The following is a 19,492-nucleotide window of genomic DNA, read 5'->3' as shown; positions in this document are numbered from 1 at the left end:
ATCCGACCAAGTATAAAACTTTATTTATTTTCTTTCTTAATTGCAAAACACAGGTCCCAGACCTTGTGTTTGCCCTGAGTCCCAGACTCAAAGAGTCCTCAATGTGAAATCCCAGATTTCACTGTGGGTCCCGGACACCACTCTGAATCCCCGATTCAGAAAGAACTCCATCTGTTTCAGGGGGTCCCAAAAATCCCCTACCTATACAGAAACGTTGCAAAATGAGATCGCGTCCGATCTCAAGCCAGTCTACGGCGGGACAGAGTCCAGTTCCAAACTGACTCCTAATATTTATTTTGTAATTTAATATTATTCCCATATTAGGAATAAATATCACTAAAAATCCCGCTAACCTATATACAAAGAATGATTCACATATTAACAATGTAATGAGAAAAGACATGGAAGGATGGTCAACTTATCCAATGGGACTGAATGACAGGATTAGAACAATGAAGATGAATCTTCTCCCACGCATGCTCGACCTCTTTCAAGCTTGACCAGTCAGCATACCACAGTCACAATTCCTCATGTGGGATCAACTTATATCAAGGTTGATTTGGGGAGGGAAAAGACCTCGATATTCTACTCTACAACTAGCAAAAGAACGAGGGGGGCTGGCACTACCACATTTAAAAGACTATTACCATGCAGCACAGTTACGTCCTGTCTTGTCTTGGTGCGACACTCATTATGTGGCCAGATGGAAAGATATTGAATCAGGTAAGACAGGCGTTTCTGTCACGAGACGAAGGGACGAGGGAGCTAAAGCCACGTATAGGGGACGTGGTGTAGGACCCAAGTGCGAGTGGTTATAGGCACAGGAGGCAGGAGGGAATTAAATAATATTTAATAATTAAACAAACAAGAAAACAGAAAGCGTCACCGAACCGGGAGTTAAATGAACTTAAATCACAAATGAAACCGAGAATAAACTACAAAAGAAACCAAGAAACACACAGCAAACAGCAAGAAACCAAAAACACTAACTCAGGAATCACAGTTAAACACAGACAAATCCAAAATAAGCGAGCTCACAGAACGAGAGACCGAGAACAGAGAGAACCAGGAGTTAAATGAGCTAGCTGGCAGAACAGAACAAAAAGCCGAACACAGGGAGAGACACGAGGACCAGGAGTTACCACAGGGGAACGAGAGGAGTCCAAACTCACAGGAACCAGAGGAAACACACAGGGACGAGGCGAACTGGCAGGAAACAAAGACAACGATCTGGCACACGTTGCTGGAGCCCAGGTGTTTTTGAAGACAGTTCGTCAGGGGTTAATCGGCTCCAGCCGTGTGCCAAAGGAACAGAGGGAGAAACGCAAAACCAGGACTCGGAGCCTGGAAGCGGAGCCGTGACAGTTCCCATACAAACACGACTTGGGGAAAAGGAACCAATTCAGATTCACAATGATTTGGATGAAAACTTGATAATTATGTTCACATTGGACACATGGGCATCAATAATGAAGAAACAAAAAATAGGAAAAGAACTGGGCCTCCTGAAATGGATCGCATTCGATAAGGACTTTGAGCCAAATCAACTGGATAATACATTCAAACAATGGACGTCTAAAGGGGTTACTGCATTTCATCAAATGACTGAGGATGGGGCCATAAAAACATTGCAAAATGTAAAGAATACATTTCAATGAGATAAATAGGATTTCTTTAGATATCTACAAATAAGAGATTATTATGATAAAAAAATGAAGACAAATACAGAAGAAAGTCGCCCTATAATTAAATTAATGATGAAATCATATGACGATATTATTACCAAAGCAATATCAATATTATACTTACATTTAATGGGATTTAAAAATGAAACCACAATATATGTTAAAGATAAATGGTCTAAAGAATTAGGTGAAGAAATAACTCATGAAATGTGGAACAAAATGTGGAAAAATCTGAAAACAACCACTCAATCCCATGAATGGAGAGAATTTTCATGGAAAAATCAAATACGATACTTTATTACGCCCCAGATTAAAAGTAAACAATGTAAAGAAAACCAGACATGTTGGAGAAAATGTGAGCAAATTCATCCCGACCATACACATATCTTTTGGAGTTGTCCCGAAATCCAGCCGAATATTCACGGGATAATATGCAAAGTGCTGGGATACAAGACACCCTTTTCTGGAAGTGTATTGGACCTTGGATATCTTGAAGGAACTGTTCACAAATCAGACTCATACATGGTCAAGACTGTTTTGGTGGCTGGAAAGAAAGCTATTGCAAGAAAATGGCTCCAACCTGTTGCACCGGACGTGGGCCAATGGACTGACATTGTTCAACATTTGTCAATGATGGAGAAACTCACATTTAAGTTGAAAATCAAAGAACTATTTGACCGGAGCTGGGAAAAATGGTTGAATGACAAAAAACAAACAAGTATTGTATTGTGAAATAATATAAGTGTCCCTCACAGACAGCATTTGATTTTATTTTATTTTTTTTTTCTCTTCCATATGGTTTTGAATTTTGCATTTCCTTTCATTTTCCTTTTCTTTTTTTCCCCCATATTATTACATGTATACAATTAAGTTTTCTATGATGTACTGAAGTGAAATGAATAATGCTGTAACTGTATTCTATATGTGCATCAACAATAAAAAAATATCAAGTAAAAAAAAGCAGGATTTTACCATCTCTACTGTTACAGCAACGTCGTCAGACCGCAACAAGTAGGGGACGTATATGCACTGCTTTGAAGAGCGGTGGAAATCAAGGGTCGTTACTCGCATATCATCACACAACATTTGAACCCACCCTTGTTCCAGTCTCTATTGAATGTGCTGACGGCATGGAGAAAACAGTTGCAGACGTGACGGCTGAAGATTCATTGAGATCACATGAGCTTGATCCAACCACAGAAATGAACACCAGTCCAGTGAAAATGGCGCCCTCTGATGGGGATAAACAAGAGCTGACGTGGATACAAAACTAACTTGATGAGATTCATGTCTCAAGAGCTAAAGGGGCCGACAGAAGATCCAGGGCCAAGTGGATAGAAGAAGGTGAAAAACAGTACAGCATGTTTTTGTCGCCTAGAAAAAGAAGACATGGACAACGACGGTGTGAGGTGGAGCTCAGCGGTGGATCCAAATACAGAACGGATCCGCTTCTACAAAGTTCACAACCTTTATTCAACATGCAGCTCCAGACAGAACAATCCAAGCCAAGGGTGTGGTGTTAGCTTGTATATTGAAGTGGGCCTCGGGTGCATGTTTGGTGTGACACTATGGGATGTGCCAGGGAAGAAGAATAAATGACTCGCACCACTTAAAACCCACTGCTTCTAACCACGCGACACACAACATGGTGTCAGAAGCTGGGTAGCGGGAAAAGAAAAGCAACTATGAGAGCTGAGAGTTTCAAGACGCCAGCGAGAGAGGAGACGACGCGGCTGCAACCTCCACAGCTAGTGGCTAATGCTAACGCTCCTCCCAGTGCTACATTCTCCATCCAACCTCCTGAAGCGCCGGACTTCTCAAGGCCTCAGGATTGGGAACGGTGGATAAGCAGGTTCCAGAGATTCTGACTGGCCAGCGACCTCCATCTTAGCACAGAAGCTAACCAGGGGAACGCTCTGATCTACTGCATGGGGGAAGAAGCAGACGACGTCCTGCCTGGTCAGGATTAAACCGACGCGCAGAGACAGTAGCTCACCTCAGTCAAAGCCACATTTGAAACCCAGTTTGTGCCCAGGAAGAATGTGATACGTGAGAGGGCCAGATTCAAGCAGAGGGTGCAGCAGCCCAGTGAGACTGTTGCATTATATGCCCTGGCAGAGAAGTGCTCCACCAGGAGCTGATAACAGATGGCATAGTGGTGGGGCTGAGAGACACCAGACTAGCGTGGAAAGTCCCCTGCTCATGCCAAAGAACACAATGCCCAGCCAGAGACGCCACATGTGGAAAGAGAGGCCCTGACAGTACAGTATGTCCATCTAACAAAGCGGTACATGAGGGAGAGACAGAACGTCATGATGACACTCCCTAGTTCCGAGGCTCAGTAGACGCAGGCTTAAATCCATGGTTTGTGGATGTGAGCGCGAGAAACCATGAAGTCCGGTTCAAGATGGACCAGGAGCCAGTGTCTCGGTGATCCAGCCCACGTCTACCATGCCATTACAGAGAGCGACACACAGTTAGTCGAACCCCACAGAACACTATTTGGCCCTGGTCTCTCTCTGTTCTAAGCAGGTGCAGAGAGTCTAGATGTACAGGAGAGCAGGTGATGCAGGAAGATGTTGATGTTGTCCCTGACTTAAAGGCAGCCTTGTGAAGCAGAGCAGCTGGTGTTAAGCTGAAACTGCTCGACAGAGCAGACAGCACAGACAAAGAGAGAGAGAGATGTGAGCCACACTTTGGATTCTGTCCAAACTATTTGACTCCGATCCAGAAAGATAACCAGGACACTATTCGTGCGAGGAGCCCATCTAATGCTGCCGTGCCCCACTTCCCCCCCACAGCCAGACTAATGTCCTCCACAGTGCAGGGGAAAGTGGCAGGGATTTTACTCGGGTGTTTGCAGAGAGAGACAAGATCATACCACGATGGAGGGAAATCTGCCGCTGCATCAACCTCCAGCTTCTCCTCAAGAGTTGGGGTTCAACCCATGGCATTAGGTGCAGCTGCCAATTGACTGTCAAGGAGAAGAAAACAACCAGGAACAGGAAGCAGCGGGTAAAAACAAAGGCTTAGTGGGAGGAGCTGTCCTCATTCGGTTTTCAACATCATATCACTTATTTTCACTGGAACTCATTCATTTCATAAACCAAAGAACTGCATTCAACTTGTGTATTATATCAACAGAACCATCTTTTCCGTATTTACAGTGACACATTCATTTTCAAATCACTTTGCCTCAAACGTTTGAATCCCAACACAGTGCACAGCAGCCACACAGCAGCTTCTCCTGCGGAGGTTTCCTCCACCATGAAGCTGAACCAGTCTCACTTTGTGTCATGGTCAGACAGGAGTCAGTATCTGGATGGTCGGAACCCCAGGTCTGTTTTCTGAAACTGCTCTTCAACTGAATGCTGAGCACCTGTATGATCAGAGGTGAGGAGGAGGAGGAGGCAACAATATATTTCACTTCCTGAAGTTCAGCCTCCTGAAGTGTCCACATCACACTGGTGTATCAGGAATCAACTCATGAAAATGTTCTGATCTCTCCAGGATGACGGAGTGGCTGCTGAGACTCTGAGTCAGTCTTGACAAATGACAGAGAAGAAGGTCAAAGTTCATCCCCACTGCTGCTCTGGGAGAGACTTGTGAGCTCCTGATGATAATTTCTCTCTGACGGTGACAGACTCTCTGTCCAGCAGCATCAGAGCAGCACAGACTCCAGGAAGAAGCTTGTGTCCAAACTCAGACTCCTCTTCTTTCCCTCCGTCTCTTGTGAGAGTCACTGCCATAGAAACAGAAGAAGACAGGTGTGGTGAGGATGGTGGAAGAACACTGAGATCTTCTCCAGTGAGAAGGTGATGATCTTCCAAACTCATGTGACTCTGGAGTCAGAGACTGAAGAGAGTGAATGACTCCATATGTGATGATGAGGAAAGTCAACAGTGCTGCTTCTAGATCTGCACGGAGGCTCCTCACTAGCTGCTGCTGGACAACCAGCTTCTGCTGGACACCATGTTGGTGAGCAGTGTTCTGGCCAGTGACCTGGACTTGATGAAGACAAGTTCCAGCAGCAGATTCAAGGCTCATATGATGTCACCAACATCACAGCTGCTCCACTAGAAGCTGACAGAGTCCAGCAGTTCTCATGGATCAATCAAACACTCACACTTCTTCAGGTCAGATCTATAACCACCGTGGTCCACAGTTGTCCATCCTGGAGGAAGAAAGAGAGAGAAGGATGAGAGCAGCTCCATGTGACTTCAGATGTTTCAGGACTATTATCCCCTGCTGCTAAGTGGACGGCTCTTTCATGACTGTTGATGACAACAAAGATGGATCTCTAAACATCTGCTCAGTCTCTACTGTCTCCTTGGTGCTTCCACTGGTGTCCAGCAGGAGAACATGTCATGTGTTTGGATTCATGTGCTCAGTTCAGATGAAGAGTCTGAGCAGCCTCACACACCCACATCCTCTCTGTCTGCTCCTGGATCACATGTTCAGTCTGAAGCTCTTTGGAGCTCAGTCAGTCAGTTCTGCTGCTCTGTCCATACCTGAGAGTCTCCAGCCTCCAGTCAGGACTCCTCAGTCCAGCAGACAGCAGCTCCAGTCCTGGTCCTCCTGGATGGTTGGAGCTCAGGTCCAGCTCTCTCAGGTGGGAGGGGTTAGAGGTCAGAGCTGAGGCCAGAGAAGCACAGCCTCTCTCTGAGATCTTACACCCTCTCAGACTGTAATGAAGGAGAAACAGTGTTTTAGAAAACCATGAGAGCAGAAGAACCGTCCAGTGGTGGAGCAGAACTGAAGAGAGGAGATGATGTGTTCTGACCTGAGAGTCTCCAGGTGACAGTGTGGACTCTTCAGTCCAGCAGACAGCAGCTCCACTCCTGCATCCTTCAGGTCCCTGTTGATACTCAGGTGCAGTTGTGTCAGACTAGAGGACGGAGAGCTGAGGACTGAGGACAGAAGGGAACCACTTCTCTCTGACAGTCCACAGTAGCTCAGTCTGTGAAAGAGACGAGTGTCATCAACAAGTGAGACGTTTTCAATCCTCTATTGTGACAAGACTTGAAAGACTTGATGTGAGGAGCCACTGAACTCTTTCCATTCAGAAGATCATCATCACATTATGGTTGGAATATTTGAAGCACTTTTATATCAGTCAGGATCAACTTGATCAAACACCAAGTCAACAACACAGTGGTGATGAACGAGCGACTCAAGTGTTGTTGTTCAAGAGGAGACTTCATCTTCACCTCCCTCTCTAACACAGTGCAGCAGAGGTTTCGTCAGAAGAGCAGACTTTCAGAGCAACTACTGACTCATTGGTTCATGCTGATGTTTGGAACATGAGCAAGTGAATGTGTTCATGTGATGTTGGTCTGAAGGTCATGGTTGTCTACTTCCTCTGCAAAAGCTGTGTCTCCAGTCTTCAACTCAAACATCATTTCTATTGTGTCCTGCAGATGGAAAGGTCCATCTGGAGGAGGAGAAGGTTGGAGCATTTCTTGGTTCCTCTTTAGAAGCTCAAACACATGACTACAGGAGGAACCTGCTGAAGACTGATGCCACTGAGAATCAGCTGCTTCATTGAAGAGCAAACTGTGACTCTCTGAAGCTGCAGTCTCCACCTCTGACTTTCACATTTCAGCTCTGAAGCTGGACAGATGATGTGTCCTGACCTGAGAGTCTCCAGGTGACAGTGTGGACTCTTCAGTCCAGCAGACAGCAGCTCCACTCCTGCATCCTTCAGGTCTTCATTGACACTCAGGTCCAGTTGTGTCAGACTAGAGGACGGAGAGCTGAGGACTGAGGACAGAAGGGAACCACTTCTCTCTGACAGTCCACAGCAGCTCAGGCTGTGAAAGAGACGAGTGTCATCAACAAGTGAGACTTTTTCAATCCTCTATTGTGACAAGACTTGAAAGACTTGATGTGAGGAGCCACTGAACTCTTTCCATTCAGAAGATCATCATCACATTATGGTTGGAATATTTGAAGCACTTTTATATCAGTCAGGATCAACTTGATCAAACATGTCTGAAACACTGCGACTGTTGTGAGGCCACAGTGTTGTTGAATCCTATTATTGGTCAAAAGAGCAACAAGAAGAAAGAAACATGGAGATGATGATGACAAAACATCTCAAAGTCAAACTCAGTGGACCCAACAGAGAAAAGAGCTCTGATGAAAAACAGTGTGATTCTGCTCCAATATCATGAACATGAGCTGCAGAGATGATGATTCTATTGGAGCAGATGAACATTGTCCTCAATATCTTCAAGATCAAACCATAAATCCACTGGAGGAATGTGTGAAGCAGAAATGGAGACTTGAGAGAAACAAAGTCAAACTGTAGTGAAGCAGAAAACACCTGGACAAGAAGAGAAAACCAAGTGTTTTCTCAGCAACATGACAAACATCAGTCACTATGATGGACAAGAAATAGCCACTAAACAGTCCATGTAGTTTCAGAAAGACTTCAGAAAAGTGGATCATTTCTTTGGAAAAATCAGAAGAAGAAGAAGAAAAAGAGGAAGTGAATTTCTGAGCCAAAGATGAAGTGAAATCTAGAAATGGAGCTGTAACATCAGAAGAATCACTAAAGTGTCTCTAAACGTGTTTCCAGATCACTAAATACTGATCAACATGTCTGACCTGAGAGTCTCCAGGTGACAGTGTGGACTCTTCAGTCCAGCAGACAGCAGCTCCACTCCTGCATCCTTCAGGCCCCAGTTGTCACTCAGGTCCAGTTGTGTCAGACTAGAGGACGGAGAGCTGAGGACTGAGGACAGAAGGGAACCACTTCTCTCTGACAGTCCACAGTGGCTCAGTCTGTGAAAGAGACGAGTGTCATCAACAAGTGAGACTTTTTCAATCCTCTATTGTGACAAGACTTGAAAGACTTGATGTGAGGAGCCACTGAACTCTTTCCATTCAGAAGATCATCATCACGTTATTGTTGGAATATTTGAAGCACTTTTATATCAGTCAGGATCAACTTGATCAAACATGTCTGAAACACTGCGACTGTTGTGAGGCCACAGTGTTTTCCACTTGTCTTGTTCCATGATCATTCAAACTAATTTCAAGGTGACTCTCAGTTACTTAGTTCACTATTCACATTTGTTTTTGCAAGAAACGCAACAGACCTCATTTAGAAATGTTTCAAACGTTGGGGGGAAAAAAAGGATTTTTTTGAATAAAAACGTCTAAAAACCAAGCATCCACAATCGTTTTCACATAAGTTAAAGATATGGAATAATGCAATATGAATGCAAAGACATGACAAGGATATTATTGTATACCGGCCTGCAGGGATTGTTAGTGTCCAGCAGGTGTCAGTGTTCACTCACACAGTTTCAACACACTGTGTCCTTGTGTTGAGACGCTTTATGACGCCTCATGTATCCATCACTGCCTCTTCGCTTCTGGACAGGTGTCTTGCGACCCTGCTGACTATTTGCAACAGAAGGTTTGATGGTTCTGTGAAGGCGCCCGTCAAGCGAAACAACGTGTTCCCAGTTTCTGGGTGTGAGAAGTGTTCTGGTGCTGTACATGAAAGTACCACTGGGTGGCGCTACTGTGTCATGCTCAGTTCAAAATCACCTTTTCGGTTGTCACCTGCTCCAGTAAGCTGCGGTCACAGCATGAGAAAGATGCGTGTGTCTGGCTAATAAACAAGATCATCTTTGGACCAGAAGAACTGACGTCTCTCGTTCTTTTCCCACCTGAACACAACGTGTTGCTGCCGCATTGGACAACTCAACAGCGCCCCAGTATCTCAGAGATTTCAAGAGCGCTGCATCCCTCTGAAAGACTCTCAACTATGGTTGACTTTTCCGAGTCAGTCAAGTCTCTTTTTTGGCCCATTTTTCCTGAGGAGAAGCATCTGCCTCATCCTTCTGCAGCCCTTGATCTAAGGTGTTGATGGCCTGAGGCCACACCCTCCTCGCTGCTCAAACACACATCAGCTGATATGCATCAAGCATGAATGCATGTCAGGACAGTAAGCCTTCAATAAGCCTTCAGGTTTATCCAGCTTGGAGTTGGACATGATGGATACAATGCTGACATGGTCAGAAGAATCACTTGCACCTCATAATAGTGCTCACAGTGTGTCTCCATCAGGATCAACTTGATCAAACACCAAGTCAACAACACAGTGGTGATGAACGAGCGACTCAAGTGTTGTTGTTCAAGAGGAGACTTCATCTTCACCTCCCTCTCTAACACAGTGCAGCAGAGGTTTCTTCAGAAGAGCAGACTTTCAGAGCAACTACTGACTCATTGGTTCATGCTGATGTTTGGAACATGAGCAAGTGAATGTGTTCATGTGATGTTGGTCTGATTTGGATCCTCAAGATGAAGTGGAACAGGAAATGTTTTTCAATATTCAGTTACAGAGAAGAAAGTAGCTCAAGATGTCACTTCAGCAGATGAAGGTCATGGTTGTCTACTTCCTCTGCAAAAGCTGTGTCTCCAGTCTTCAACTCAAACATCATTTCTATTGTGTCCTGCAGATGGAAAGGTCCATCTGGAGGAAGAGAAGGTTGGAGCATTTCTTGGTTCCTCTTTAGAAGCTCAAACACATGACTACAGGAGGAACCTGCTGAAGACTGATGCCACTGAGAATCAGCTGCTTCATTGAAGAGCAAACTGTGACTCTCTGAAACTACAGTCTCCACCTTTGACTTTCACATTTCAGCTCTGAAGCTGGACAGATGATGTGTTCTGACCTGAGAGTCTCCAGGTGACAGTGTGGACTCTTCAGTCCAGCAGACAGCAGCTCCACTCCTGCATCCTTCAGGTCTTCATTGACACTCAGGTCCAGTTGTGTCAGACTAGAGGACGGAGAGCTGAGGACTGAGGACAGAAGGGAACCACTTCTCTCTGACAGTCCACAGTAGCTCAGTCTGAATAAAATGAAGAAGGAAATCAAACGTTCATGTCCAGTTCACATGAGGGCTGTAACCAGATCAGATTTGTGCTTGACGATTATCGCGGGCAAAACACGTCACGCTAACGATATGATCACGACATGGATCAAAATGTGAAGAACGATTCTGCAGTCAGTGAAATCCATCTGTAACTTGATGCTGTGTGTTTCCTCTCCAGGTGCCAAAGGAAAGAACAGCCTCTCCACTCCACTGCTGTCATCACTGAGGTTTCCAAATGAAGACCTGACTGGAACACTTCCTTTCCCTGCTCATACAACTCACTCTCTCTGCTGTCCAAAATCTTCAGGCTGCTGAAGGCCAAGCTTGGATTTCCCCCCTTTCCAAGCTCCATGAGCTCAGCATTGTTTTGGAGAGGAACACAGTGTCTCCTAGTGAGGACTGTCAGAGTCTCAGCCTCTTCCCTGCGCCAGGAGTCAGCGCCTCACTTCCCCTCTTTGGAGGCTCAACACTTGCTGGTTCTGGTGTCGCTTCAGTCGGTGATGGAGCCGTTTACACGACATTGAAAATTCTTTTTTTAATATCGCGAGGATCAACAATAGCGGTACATGGCTACAGCCCTAGTTCAGATCATCAGAGATGTTTCAGTGTTTGATCCACTTACAGAACTATCTTTGAAGCCTGGACCACTGGCAGCAGCCTCTCAAGAGCCTCCTCTGAAGCAGAGTATTTCCTCAGGTCAAACACGTCCAGATCTTCCTCTGAGGACAGTAAGATGAAGGCCAGGGTGGAGCACTGAGCAGGAGACAGTTTACGAGAGGAGAGACGTCCTGATCTCAGCTGCTGTTGGACCTGCTCCACTAGAGAAGTGTCCTTCACTTCACTCAGACAGTGGAACAGATTGATGATTCTCTCTGGAGACACTCTCTGCCTTATCTTCTTCTTGATGAGCTCTGCTGTGTCCTGATGGGTCCAGGAGCTACTTCCTGTCTGTGTCAACAAACCTGGAAGGAGCCTCTGGCTGGTCTGCAGAGAAAGACCCAAAAGGAAGCGCAGGAACAGGTCCAGATGTCCATTTGGACTTTCTGCAGCTTCATTTATTGCTGTCTGGTAGAACTGTTTGATGTGAAGTCCAAAGATTTTTGCCAGTTTGGATGTTTGCTGCGAGTCGAGCAGGTTGACTCCAGAGTTGAAGAACTTCAGGTGGACATGAAGAGCAGCCAGAAACTCCTGGAGACTCAGGTGGATGAAGCAGAAGACCTTGTCCTGGTACAGTCCTCTCTCCTCTCTGAAGATCTGTGTGAAGACTCCTGAGTAAAGTGCAGCAGCTGTGATGTCGATGCCACACTCTGTGAGGTCTGATTCATAGAAGATCAAGTTTCCTCTCTGCAGCTGGTCAAAAGCCAGTTTTCCCAGAGACACCATCATCTTCCTGCTCTCAGGATCCCAAACTGGGTCGGTCCCAGCTCCTCCATGGTACTTGAGCTGCTTGACTTTGGCCTGAACCACCAGGAAGTGGATGTACATCTCAGTCAGGGTCTTGGGCAGCTCTCTGGTCTCTCTGCTCTTCAACATGTCCTCCAGAACTGTGGCAGTGATCCAGCAGAAGATGGGGATGTGACACATGATGTAGAGGCTTCGTGAGCTCCGGATGTGAGACATGACGGTGGTCTGCTCCTCATCTCTGAACCTCTTCCTGAAGTACTCCTCCTTCTGGAGGTCAGTGAACCCTCTGACCTCGGTCACCATGTCCACACACTCAGGAGGGATCTGATGGGCTGCTGCTGGTCGTGTGGTGATCCAGAGCTGAGCTGAGGGAAGCAGCTTCCCCCTGATGAGGTTGGTCAGCAGGACGTCTACTGAGGTGGACTCTGTAGCTGCTGTCAGGACCCGACTGTTGAAGTCCAGAGGGAGTCGACACTCGTCCAGACCGTCCAAGATGAACAGAACCTGGACTCCTTCAAAGCTGCTGAGTCCTGAGTCTTTGGTTTCAGGAAAGAAGAGATGAACAAGTTCCACCAAACTCAACTGCTTCTCTTTCAGCAGGTTCAGCTCTCTGAAGGTGAAAGGAAACACCAGCTGGAAGTTGTGGTGGGCTTTGTCTTCAGCCCAGTCCAGAGTCAGCTTCTGTGTCAGGAGGGTCTTCCCAATGCCAGCCACGCCCTTCGTCAGCAGGCTCCTGATTGGTGGGTCTGTGTCAGGTGAGGCTTTAAAGAGGTCTTCTGGTCTGATGGTAGTTCCTGGTCTGGTCTGCTGCCTGGTTGCTGCTTCGATCTGTCGGACCTCGTGCTCCTGGTTGACCTGCTCTGTGCCCCCCTCAGTGATGTAGAGCTCTGTGTAGATCTGATTCAGAGGGGCAGAGTTTCCTGCTCTAGCGACCCCCTCAGACACACTGTGGAACTTCTTCTGCAGGCTCCTCTTCAGTCGCCCTGCACACACTCCAGCGCCACTTCCTGAATGAAGAGAGAAGTCACATGATCAGAGGAGTCAAGATGCCAGTGACTCTCTGACACATGCAGAATCAGCATTTCTTGGCTCTGTCAAGGATTTCAGGACCATTTGGCATGACTCATCTGAAGAACAGCTCAGTGCACATCAATGAGGAGTTTCTGGGGAGTGAGGAAGAGGAGAGCTGAGCTACTGCCTGCGATGAAGGAGGCACAAGCAAGAGGAGATGATGGCATCATCAGCTCCGACCGCCTTTGACTGTGAGGCCAAGGAGAAGTGACTGAGCAGTGTGGAGACCCCCAAATCCAAAGTTGAGCTCCAGGTTGATGTGACCTGTCAAAAGCCTGGTGCCATAAAAGGCTTGAGGATGACTCACATTCATGTGAACAGTTGGAGAAATACACTTGGTGACATTAGCAGTTGGATTCGTGGAGAAATGATGAAGACACTTGCTGTCTCAGAAACACATTTAGACCTTTCAGTCACATGTGTGGAGGCACATCAGGCCCAAACACATCCCCATCATGGTGAGGACTGATGGGGATGTTTTGGGGGGGAGTCGTCTTCCAGTCAGGGTCAGGTATATTCTCAAACACCTCATGAGGAGAGAAAGAATGGTGGCAGTGTAGCGGCTGAGAAAAGGCCCTGCTAGGTTTCTATCAAACATTCGCCCCCAAATTCTCAAGTTATGAAAAGAAACAGCAGTTGTTTCAATGAATGGTTTGTGAGCTCCTGACAGCTGCACTATCCATTATTAGCCAGCAGATGGTGCTGATGCGCAAATGTCATCTGACTTGTCATGTGACACATTTCCAATGTCTTCGAGGAGAGAGTGGAGTCAACATCCATTCACTCAAGGGAAGCTTTCTTTCAAAATCACAGCTGCAGAAGCTGCGAAGCCTTTGCAGCGACAGCTGAGGAGGAAGGACCAGTGGAATCACCTGGATCCATCACCCCAGTTATAGTCTGTGATGACATGAATCCTCTGTTTTTCTCTGACTTGGCTTCATTGTCTTGACTTGGTTTCAGTCATGTGTTGCTCCACGTGTCACGTTGTGTCATGTAGTGTGATGTGTGTTTGTTGAGGACCCCTGGAAGAGGAGCTGCTACTTTGGTGGCAGCTAATGTGGATCCTCAGAAGAAAAGAAGTTATTCTAGAGGGTGAAGCTGGAGGAAGATCTTCAGCTTCAGATGCTGGTTCTTCTACTTCAGACGGACCCATAGATCTGATGCACACCTGTCCTTCATCTTCATCATGTTGGAGGTGTTTGAATGTTCTTACTGCTCCACAGACGCTGGGCCAGATCCTCCTCCTCCATGTTCCTCAGGAGGTGAACTGTGATCTTCAGGAATTCTTCTCTGATGCTCCTCCATTGCTCCTCTTCCTCAGTCTCTGGAGGCTCTGGCTCATCTGGACCCAGAAGCCTCCAGACTCTGTTCACATAGCTGAGGAACTTCTGCTCCAGTCGCTGGAACAGAATCAGAACAGAAGAAAGTCAGATGATGGAGGATCATCTCCAGAAGGTTTGATGTTGTATCCAGCTGAAGAGACTCAACAGAAGGAACCTCTCAGATGAGAACCTTCACTTCTCCATGTTCATACCTGCCGTGTGGAGTCCGGATGTTGCTGACCACTGAGAAGCTCTGAGCTCTGATGGTCCTCTCTGAGGAGAAGAGATGAAGTCAGTCAGGCAATAATCTCTCGTCATGTTGAAGGTTCTGAACATCAGTGTGGAGACAATCGAACTAGAAGGTTCCTCCCAGACCTTCAGACCAGACCATTATAAGAAAAAGATGAACCTGGAGGAACATCATCTCACCTCTCCTCAGGAGACTCAGGTCCATCTTTGAAGTCAATCACGAGATCCTTGGAAAAATTACTCTTCAGAGAGTCACAGCAGAGTCCAGACTCTTCTGGTTCCTGATGGATCCTGATGGAAACACAACTCTGATCAACTCTCACGTCCTGTTATTCACCAGCTGACCACTAGGTGTCCTCACACTGCTGCAGCCGTCCCACTCTGGACTACAACTGTGAATCAGAATCAGCTTTATTGCCATGGTCAGTGGGGATTCCACCAACTAGGAAAGTGCTTTGGATTAAAGTGTTTAAAAAGTAAAAAAAAACAGTTGCTGATCACGACTTCAACAGTGTGACGGCCGAGGGGAAGAAGCTGTTCCTGTGACGGGAGGTTCTGGTCTGGATGGACCGTAGCCTCCTGCCAGAGGGAAGAGGAACAAACAGTCCATGTCCAGGGTGAGAAGGGTCGAAGGCTCTGATCCCACCTGCACGTCTCTGGGTCCTGGAGACATACAGGTCCTGAAGAGGTGGCAGGCTGCAACCATCACCTTCTCAGCAGAACGTACGATGCGCTGCAGTCTGCTCTTGTCCCTGGAGGTGGCGCTGTTGTACCAGACAGTGATAGAGGAGGTGAGGATGGACTGGATGATGGCCGTGTAGAACTCCACCAGCAACTTCGTCGGCAGTCGTAGCTGCCTCAGGAAGAACATTCTCTGCTGGCCCTTCCTGATGAGGGACCTGATGGTTGGTCCTCAGTGATGGTGGTTCCCAGGAAGCAGAAGGAGTCCACAATAGGAATGGGTGAACCAGCCAACATGAGAGGGGACAGAGGAGCTGTGACTCTCCTGAAGTCTATGACCATCTCCACTGTCTTCTGAGCGTTGAGCTCCAGGTTGTTGTGGCTGCACCAGGACACCAGCCGCTCCACCTCCCTCCTGTAAGCCGACTCATCTCCATCTGAGATGAGCCCCATGATGGTGGTGTCATCCGCAAACTTGATCAGCTTCACGGAGTATTCAGTATACGTAACTCCAAATTTGAAGTCACAAAGACAAGTGTTCTCGGAGTTTAGCACTTGAAGAATTTAATTTCGCATTGTAGAGTATTTTTTTCCTGCAATTTTAAAATTAACAGCTACAAGTCCTCAAATGTATTTTTTGCAACTCGTGATTGGCTGACATGTACCGACTATTGTTTTTATTTGATATAAAAAAAATGTGATGTCACAGATCACAGACATGACTCAAAACTAAAGTCATTTCAAATGGCAACATTCTGTCTTTTAGAAACTCTCAAAGAAATAAAGAAAAAAGTGGTCGTTTACCAAGCAGAGAGAAAAAACTATGGAATCACTCAAGAAAATAATGGAATGATGAAAAACCAACACTTGAAGACACCACTCGTCCTTTGTCGCTCCACCTCTGGCTTTTGTAACAGCCGGCGCTCTCTGAGGCACTGGACTCAATGAGTGAAAAAAGCAGGACTCTTCATCCATCTGGCTCCAAGTTTCTTTTCCTTGTCGTTGCCAGATCAGCTTCGCAGGTTGGAGCCTTGTCATGGACTGTTTTCTTTCACTTCCACCACAGACTGTGACTATTTGCAGGCCATGACACTTGACCTTCTGTGTCTTTCTTCAAGTGATGTTTTCACAGTTTTTGCTCTGTGGCCAGATGCACCATCATCCTTTCAATTGATGTCTATGTAAACTGGTGGATATATTGAAGATTGAATCAAAGGAAATGTTCATGTTTTCTTCAGCCACTTGTCTTTGTAAATCTTATTGGAACGGCACCAATTTCCTTGAGGCAATTTCTCACCGTTGAGTCCCAGACGTCGACTCCAGTTTCCTCCCATTTGTTCCTCCTTTGTTTTGCGGAGCATCTTCTGTTTTCAAGACATATTGCCTGAGCTTGATAACTCTGTCCTTTGTTTCAGTTGACATCTCCCATCTTGGAGCCACGATTCATGTCAATCCACTTGGTGCAACAGCTTTCAAACTTGAAACCAACACAAACCAAAGTGTGGCTGTTCAAGTTTCAAGCCACGAGACCATGTTATGCTGATACTGATGTGGTATAAACCCAAGTTTGCTGCTTCACTGCTTCACTGGTTCCTTCTGCCCCTGACTCCAAAATATATTTGAGGACGTTCATTTTTAAATTGCAGGTGAAAAATCTTCAACAATGTGAAATGTAATTCTTGCTCAACTCCTAGAATGCTTTTACTTTGTGACTTCAAATGTATAGTGATGCAACCTGGAATTTATCAGCATCTGTGACCCGTGACAACAAGGTCCATTTTACCCTCTTATACAACTGTGAACCCTCCAACGATTGAGGGTCAGAATTGTGGCTGTGTCGCCTCCTGCTGGTGTGGTGAGTCACTACATTGTATAGTGGACAGAAGTGATTGAAATGTGTGCAGGTGAGGACGTGGTCACTTTCCTGGTCAAGAGGAGACACACCTCTGTTTTCATGAGTCCCTGTGTCCGTGTGGACCTGAGAGTCTCACACTTGGACCTTCTCACCTTGGACCTGAAGACGCCGCTCCTCCTCTGAAGTCAATCCATCTAGGCATGGACCAATCACTCTTCAGAGACACACAGCTGGGTCCAGGTCCAGGTGCAGGTCCAGGTCCAGCTGGTTCTGGCTGCAGCGCAGATCTACAACACAGAAGGTGCAGTGAGGATGAAGATGGAGGAGAGATTGGAGCTCTGACCTGGAGGACAGTCTTGGAGGTTCTTATCTCACCTCTGAGCTTTGGTCCCAGGTCCTTTAGCGGGGGGGTCTCCCTCCTCTCTGCCCCGAGTCTCAGCAGAGGCGTCACCTTCACACAAACACAACAGGTCTCATGAGATTCTCTTCCATCTTTTCTTCCCTGGTGGAAGTGACTCCATCCCTCTGTTCTCCACAGCTTCGCTGAGGTCGGGTCGCGGGGGCAGCACCAGAGCAAAGACGCCCAGGTGTCTCTCTCTCTCCCCAGAACCCTCCTCACTTCTGAGGTTTGCACTTTGAACCCAAAAGCTTCCTCTTCAGCAGGAGACTTTCATGAAGCTTCTGGAGCTTGTGATCTTCATGATGGACCAGTGCAGCGAACCTTTCCATCAGAATCCACTGATCCAACTGTCTCTACTGACCTCACCACGGTTCCATCTGTCACTTGATCAGAGTTTCAGCTTCAAGACCACATGACTCACACAATCTCCACCAGTCTCTTCACATGTTTGAGTCTCACACTTGATGTGGGAGACTGTGTCTCCACCTCCAGAGTTTTCTGCTCAGGATGTGAAGGAAAACAGATTTCCAGTGCAACAACCTTCAACATGTGTCAGAATGTTGAAGAAACAAGTGACTCAGTTGATCACAACAGACGACGTCTGTGGGACCAAATCTGAGGTGCAAAAGTCTGATATCTATTGTGTTCAGGAACCAAAGCCAAATCAATATTGTCTATTGAACCACCTCTAACTCTCCTTCTGTTTCCACATGTCTGTGCTCAGGTTGTTTTCTTTCACATCTAGAGAGACACACGTTTGAGGAGGTCAGATCAGGACACCGTCATAGAGCAGGAGCTTCTCTGGAAATGACTTGTCGCCCAGTGCAGTGGAATATTGGAGGGAAAAGACACCATTCAATGGCGCCATTCAACCCTGCATGTTCATGTTTGCTGCCTTAGTTCACAATGTTCCACTGCACTGGCCCACGAGTCATTTCCAAGGGAGAGAAGCCACTTGGATGCTCAGTTTTCTGACCACCTCAAATGGACTTTTCCACACAAAGAGATTTGGCCACAAGATGGCGCCATCGTCGGCTGTTGATTTGGGTCACGTCACAGTTTCCTGATCAATCTTCCTCAGAGAAACACTCCAGTCAACAAGTGCGTCTTTACTCGGATCCTCGAATGTCAAAGGTGACGTCAGACTCATGAGGCTCAAGTCAAACCAAGTCACTGACCTGTGAATCTCGGGTCCATGTCGGAGCTCAGTTGTTCCGGTCCAAAGTTGTGAACTCAGATTGTGTTCGATGTCAGTGTGTTGATCCACAGCAGTGAGTCCCGTGTGTGTGTGTGTGTGTGTGTTCCACCACCGCCTGGATGATCGGAGCTGGAGAGACTGGAAATATTGGAGTGAAAAACAGCCTTCAGATCAGACGGGAATCGGACCCTCTGGTTCAGCGCGTCTCTTACATGTCACGTCATGTGAACCTTCACTCATTGGTTCCACACAGGTCTTACGGCAGGTGTGTCCACAGGGAAGAGTAGCAGGATCCCTCAGGAGCTCCAGACAGGAGGAGGAGGACGAGGACTCTCTCTGCAGATCAGCTCTGGCGATTCTCTGCTTCACTGCTGACTGAATCACGCTATGCAGCGCTTTCATTTGGAGTCACATGATTGTGCCCGAATGTGGTCCGACCTGTTGGTTCCACATATTTTCTCACTTCCTTGAAGCAGCCTACAGGTGTGTGGTGGCACGGCCTGGTGAGACTGCAGCAGCAGATACTGACAGTGAAGCAGGTGTCAGGGGAGTCACAGGTCTTTGCTGCACAGGTGGCTGCTTGTCTTCAGGAGCTGACTGATCTGAGCTCTGCTGTCACAACTCAGAGTCCAACCTCTCCAAATGAAATGAAAGATTCCTTTTCTGGGTGGTGGTTCGCTGTATTACACTTGTTTCCTGCCAGACAAATACGTGACACCATCATCGTTTTCTG

The 19,492-nt window shown here is 46.8% G+C and overlaps 1 protein-coding gene across 1 annotated transcript; it reads right to left on the bottom strand.

Annotated features, from left to right (window-relative positions):
• Window positions 1-886: 886 nt before the first annotated feature.
• LOC128752753 (NACHT, LRR and PYD domains-containing protein 3-like) lies at window positions 887-19,221 on the bottom strand. Its single transcript, XM_053854349.1, has 15 exons — window positions 18,972-19,221; window positions 18,740-18,897; window positions 17,537-17,612; window positions 17,314-17,448; window positions 14,806-14,916; window positions 14,589-14,649; window positions 14,268-14,454; window positions 11,202-12,990; window positions 10,379-10,555; window positions 8,298-8,474; window positions 7,322-7,498; window positions 6,469-6,645; window positions 6,197-6,370; window positions 5,812-5,859; window positions 887-5,427 (listed from the first exon to the last, which is right to left on the bottom strand). Exons 2-14 carry the CDS (start codon window positions 18,756-18,758, stop codon window positions 5,829-5,831), a joined length of 3,291 nt encoding a protein of 1,096 aa, XP_053710324.1. The 5' UTR covers window positions 18,759-18,897; window positions 18,972-19,221; the 3' UTR covers window positions 887-5,427; window positions 5,812-5,828.
• Between the last annotated feature and the right edge of the window lie 271 nt (window positions 19,222-19,492).

Source organism: Synchiropus splendidus, chromosome 1 (genome assembly GCF_027744825.2).
Source record: "Synchiropus splendidus isolate RoL2022-P1 chromosome 1, RoL_Sspl_1.0, whole genome shotgun sequence".
NCBI classification, from domain to species: domain Eukaryota; kingdom Metazoa; phylum Chordata; class Actinopteri; order Syngnathiformes; family Callionymidae; genus Synchiropus; species Synchiropus splendidus.
Note: the sequence above shows the minus strand (reverse complement) of the source record. Positions and strands in the feature narration are given on the sequence as shown.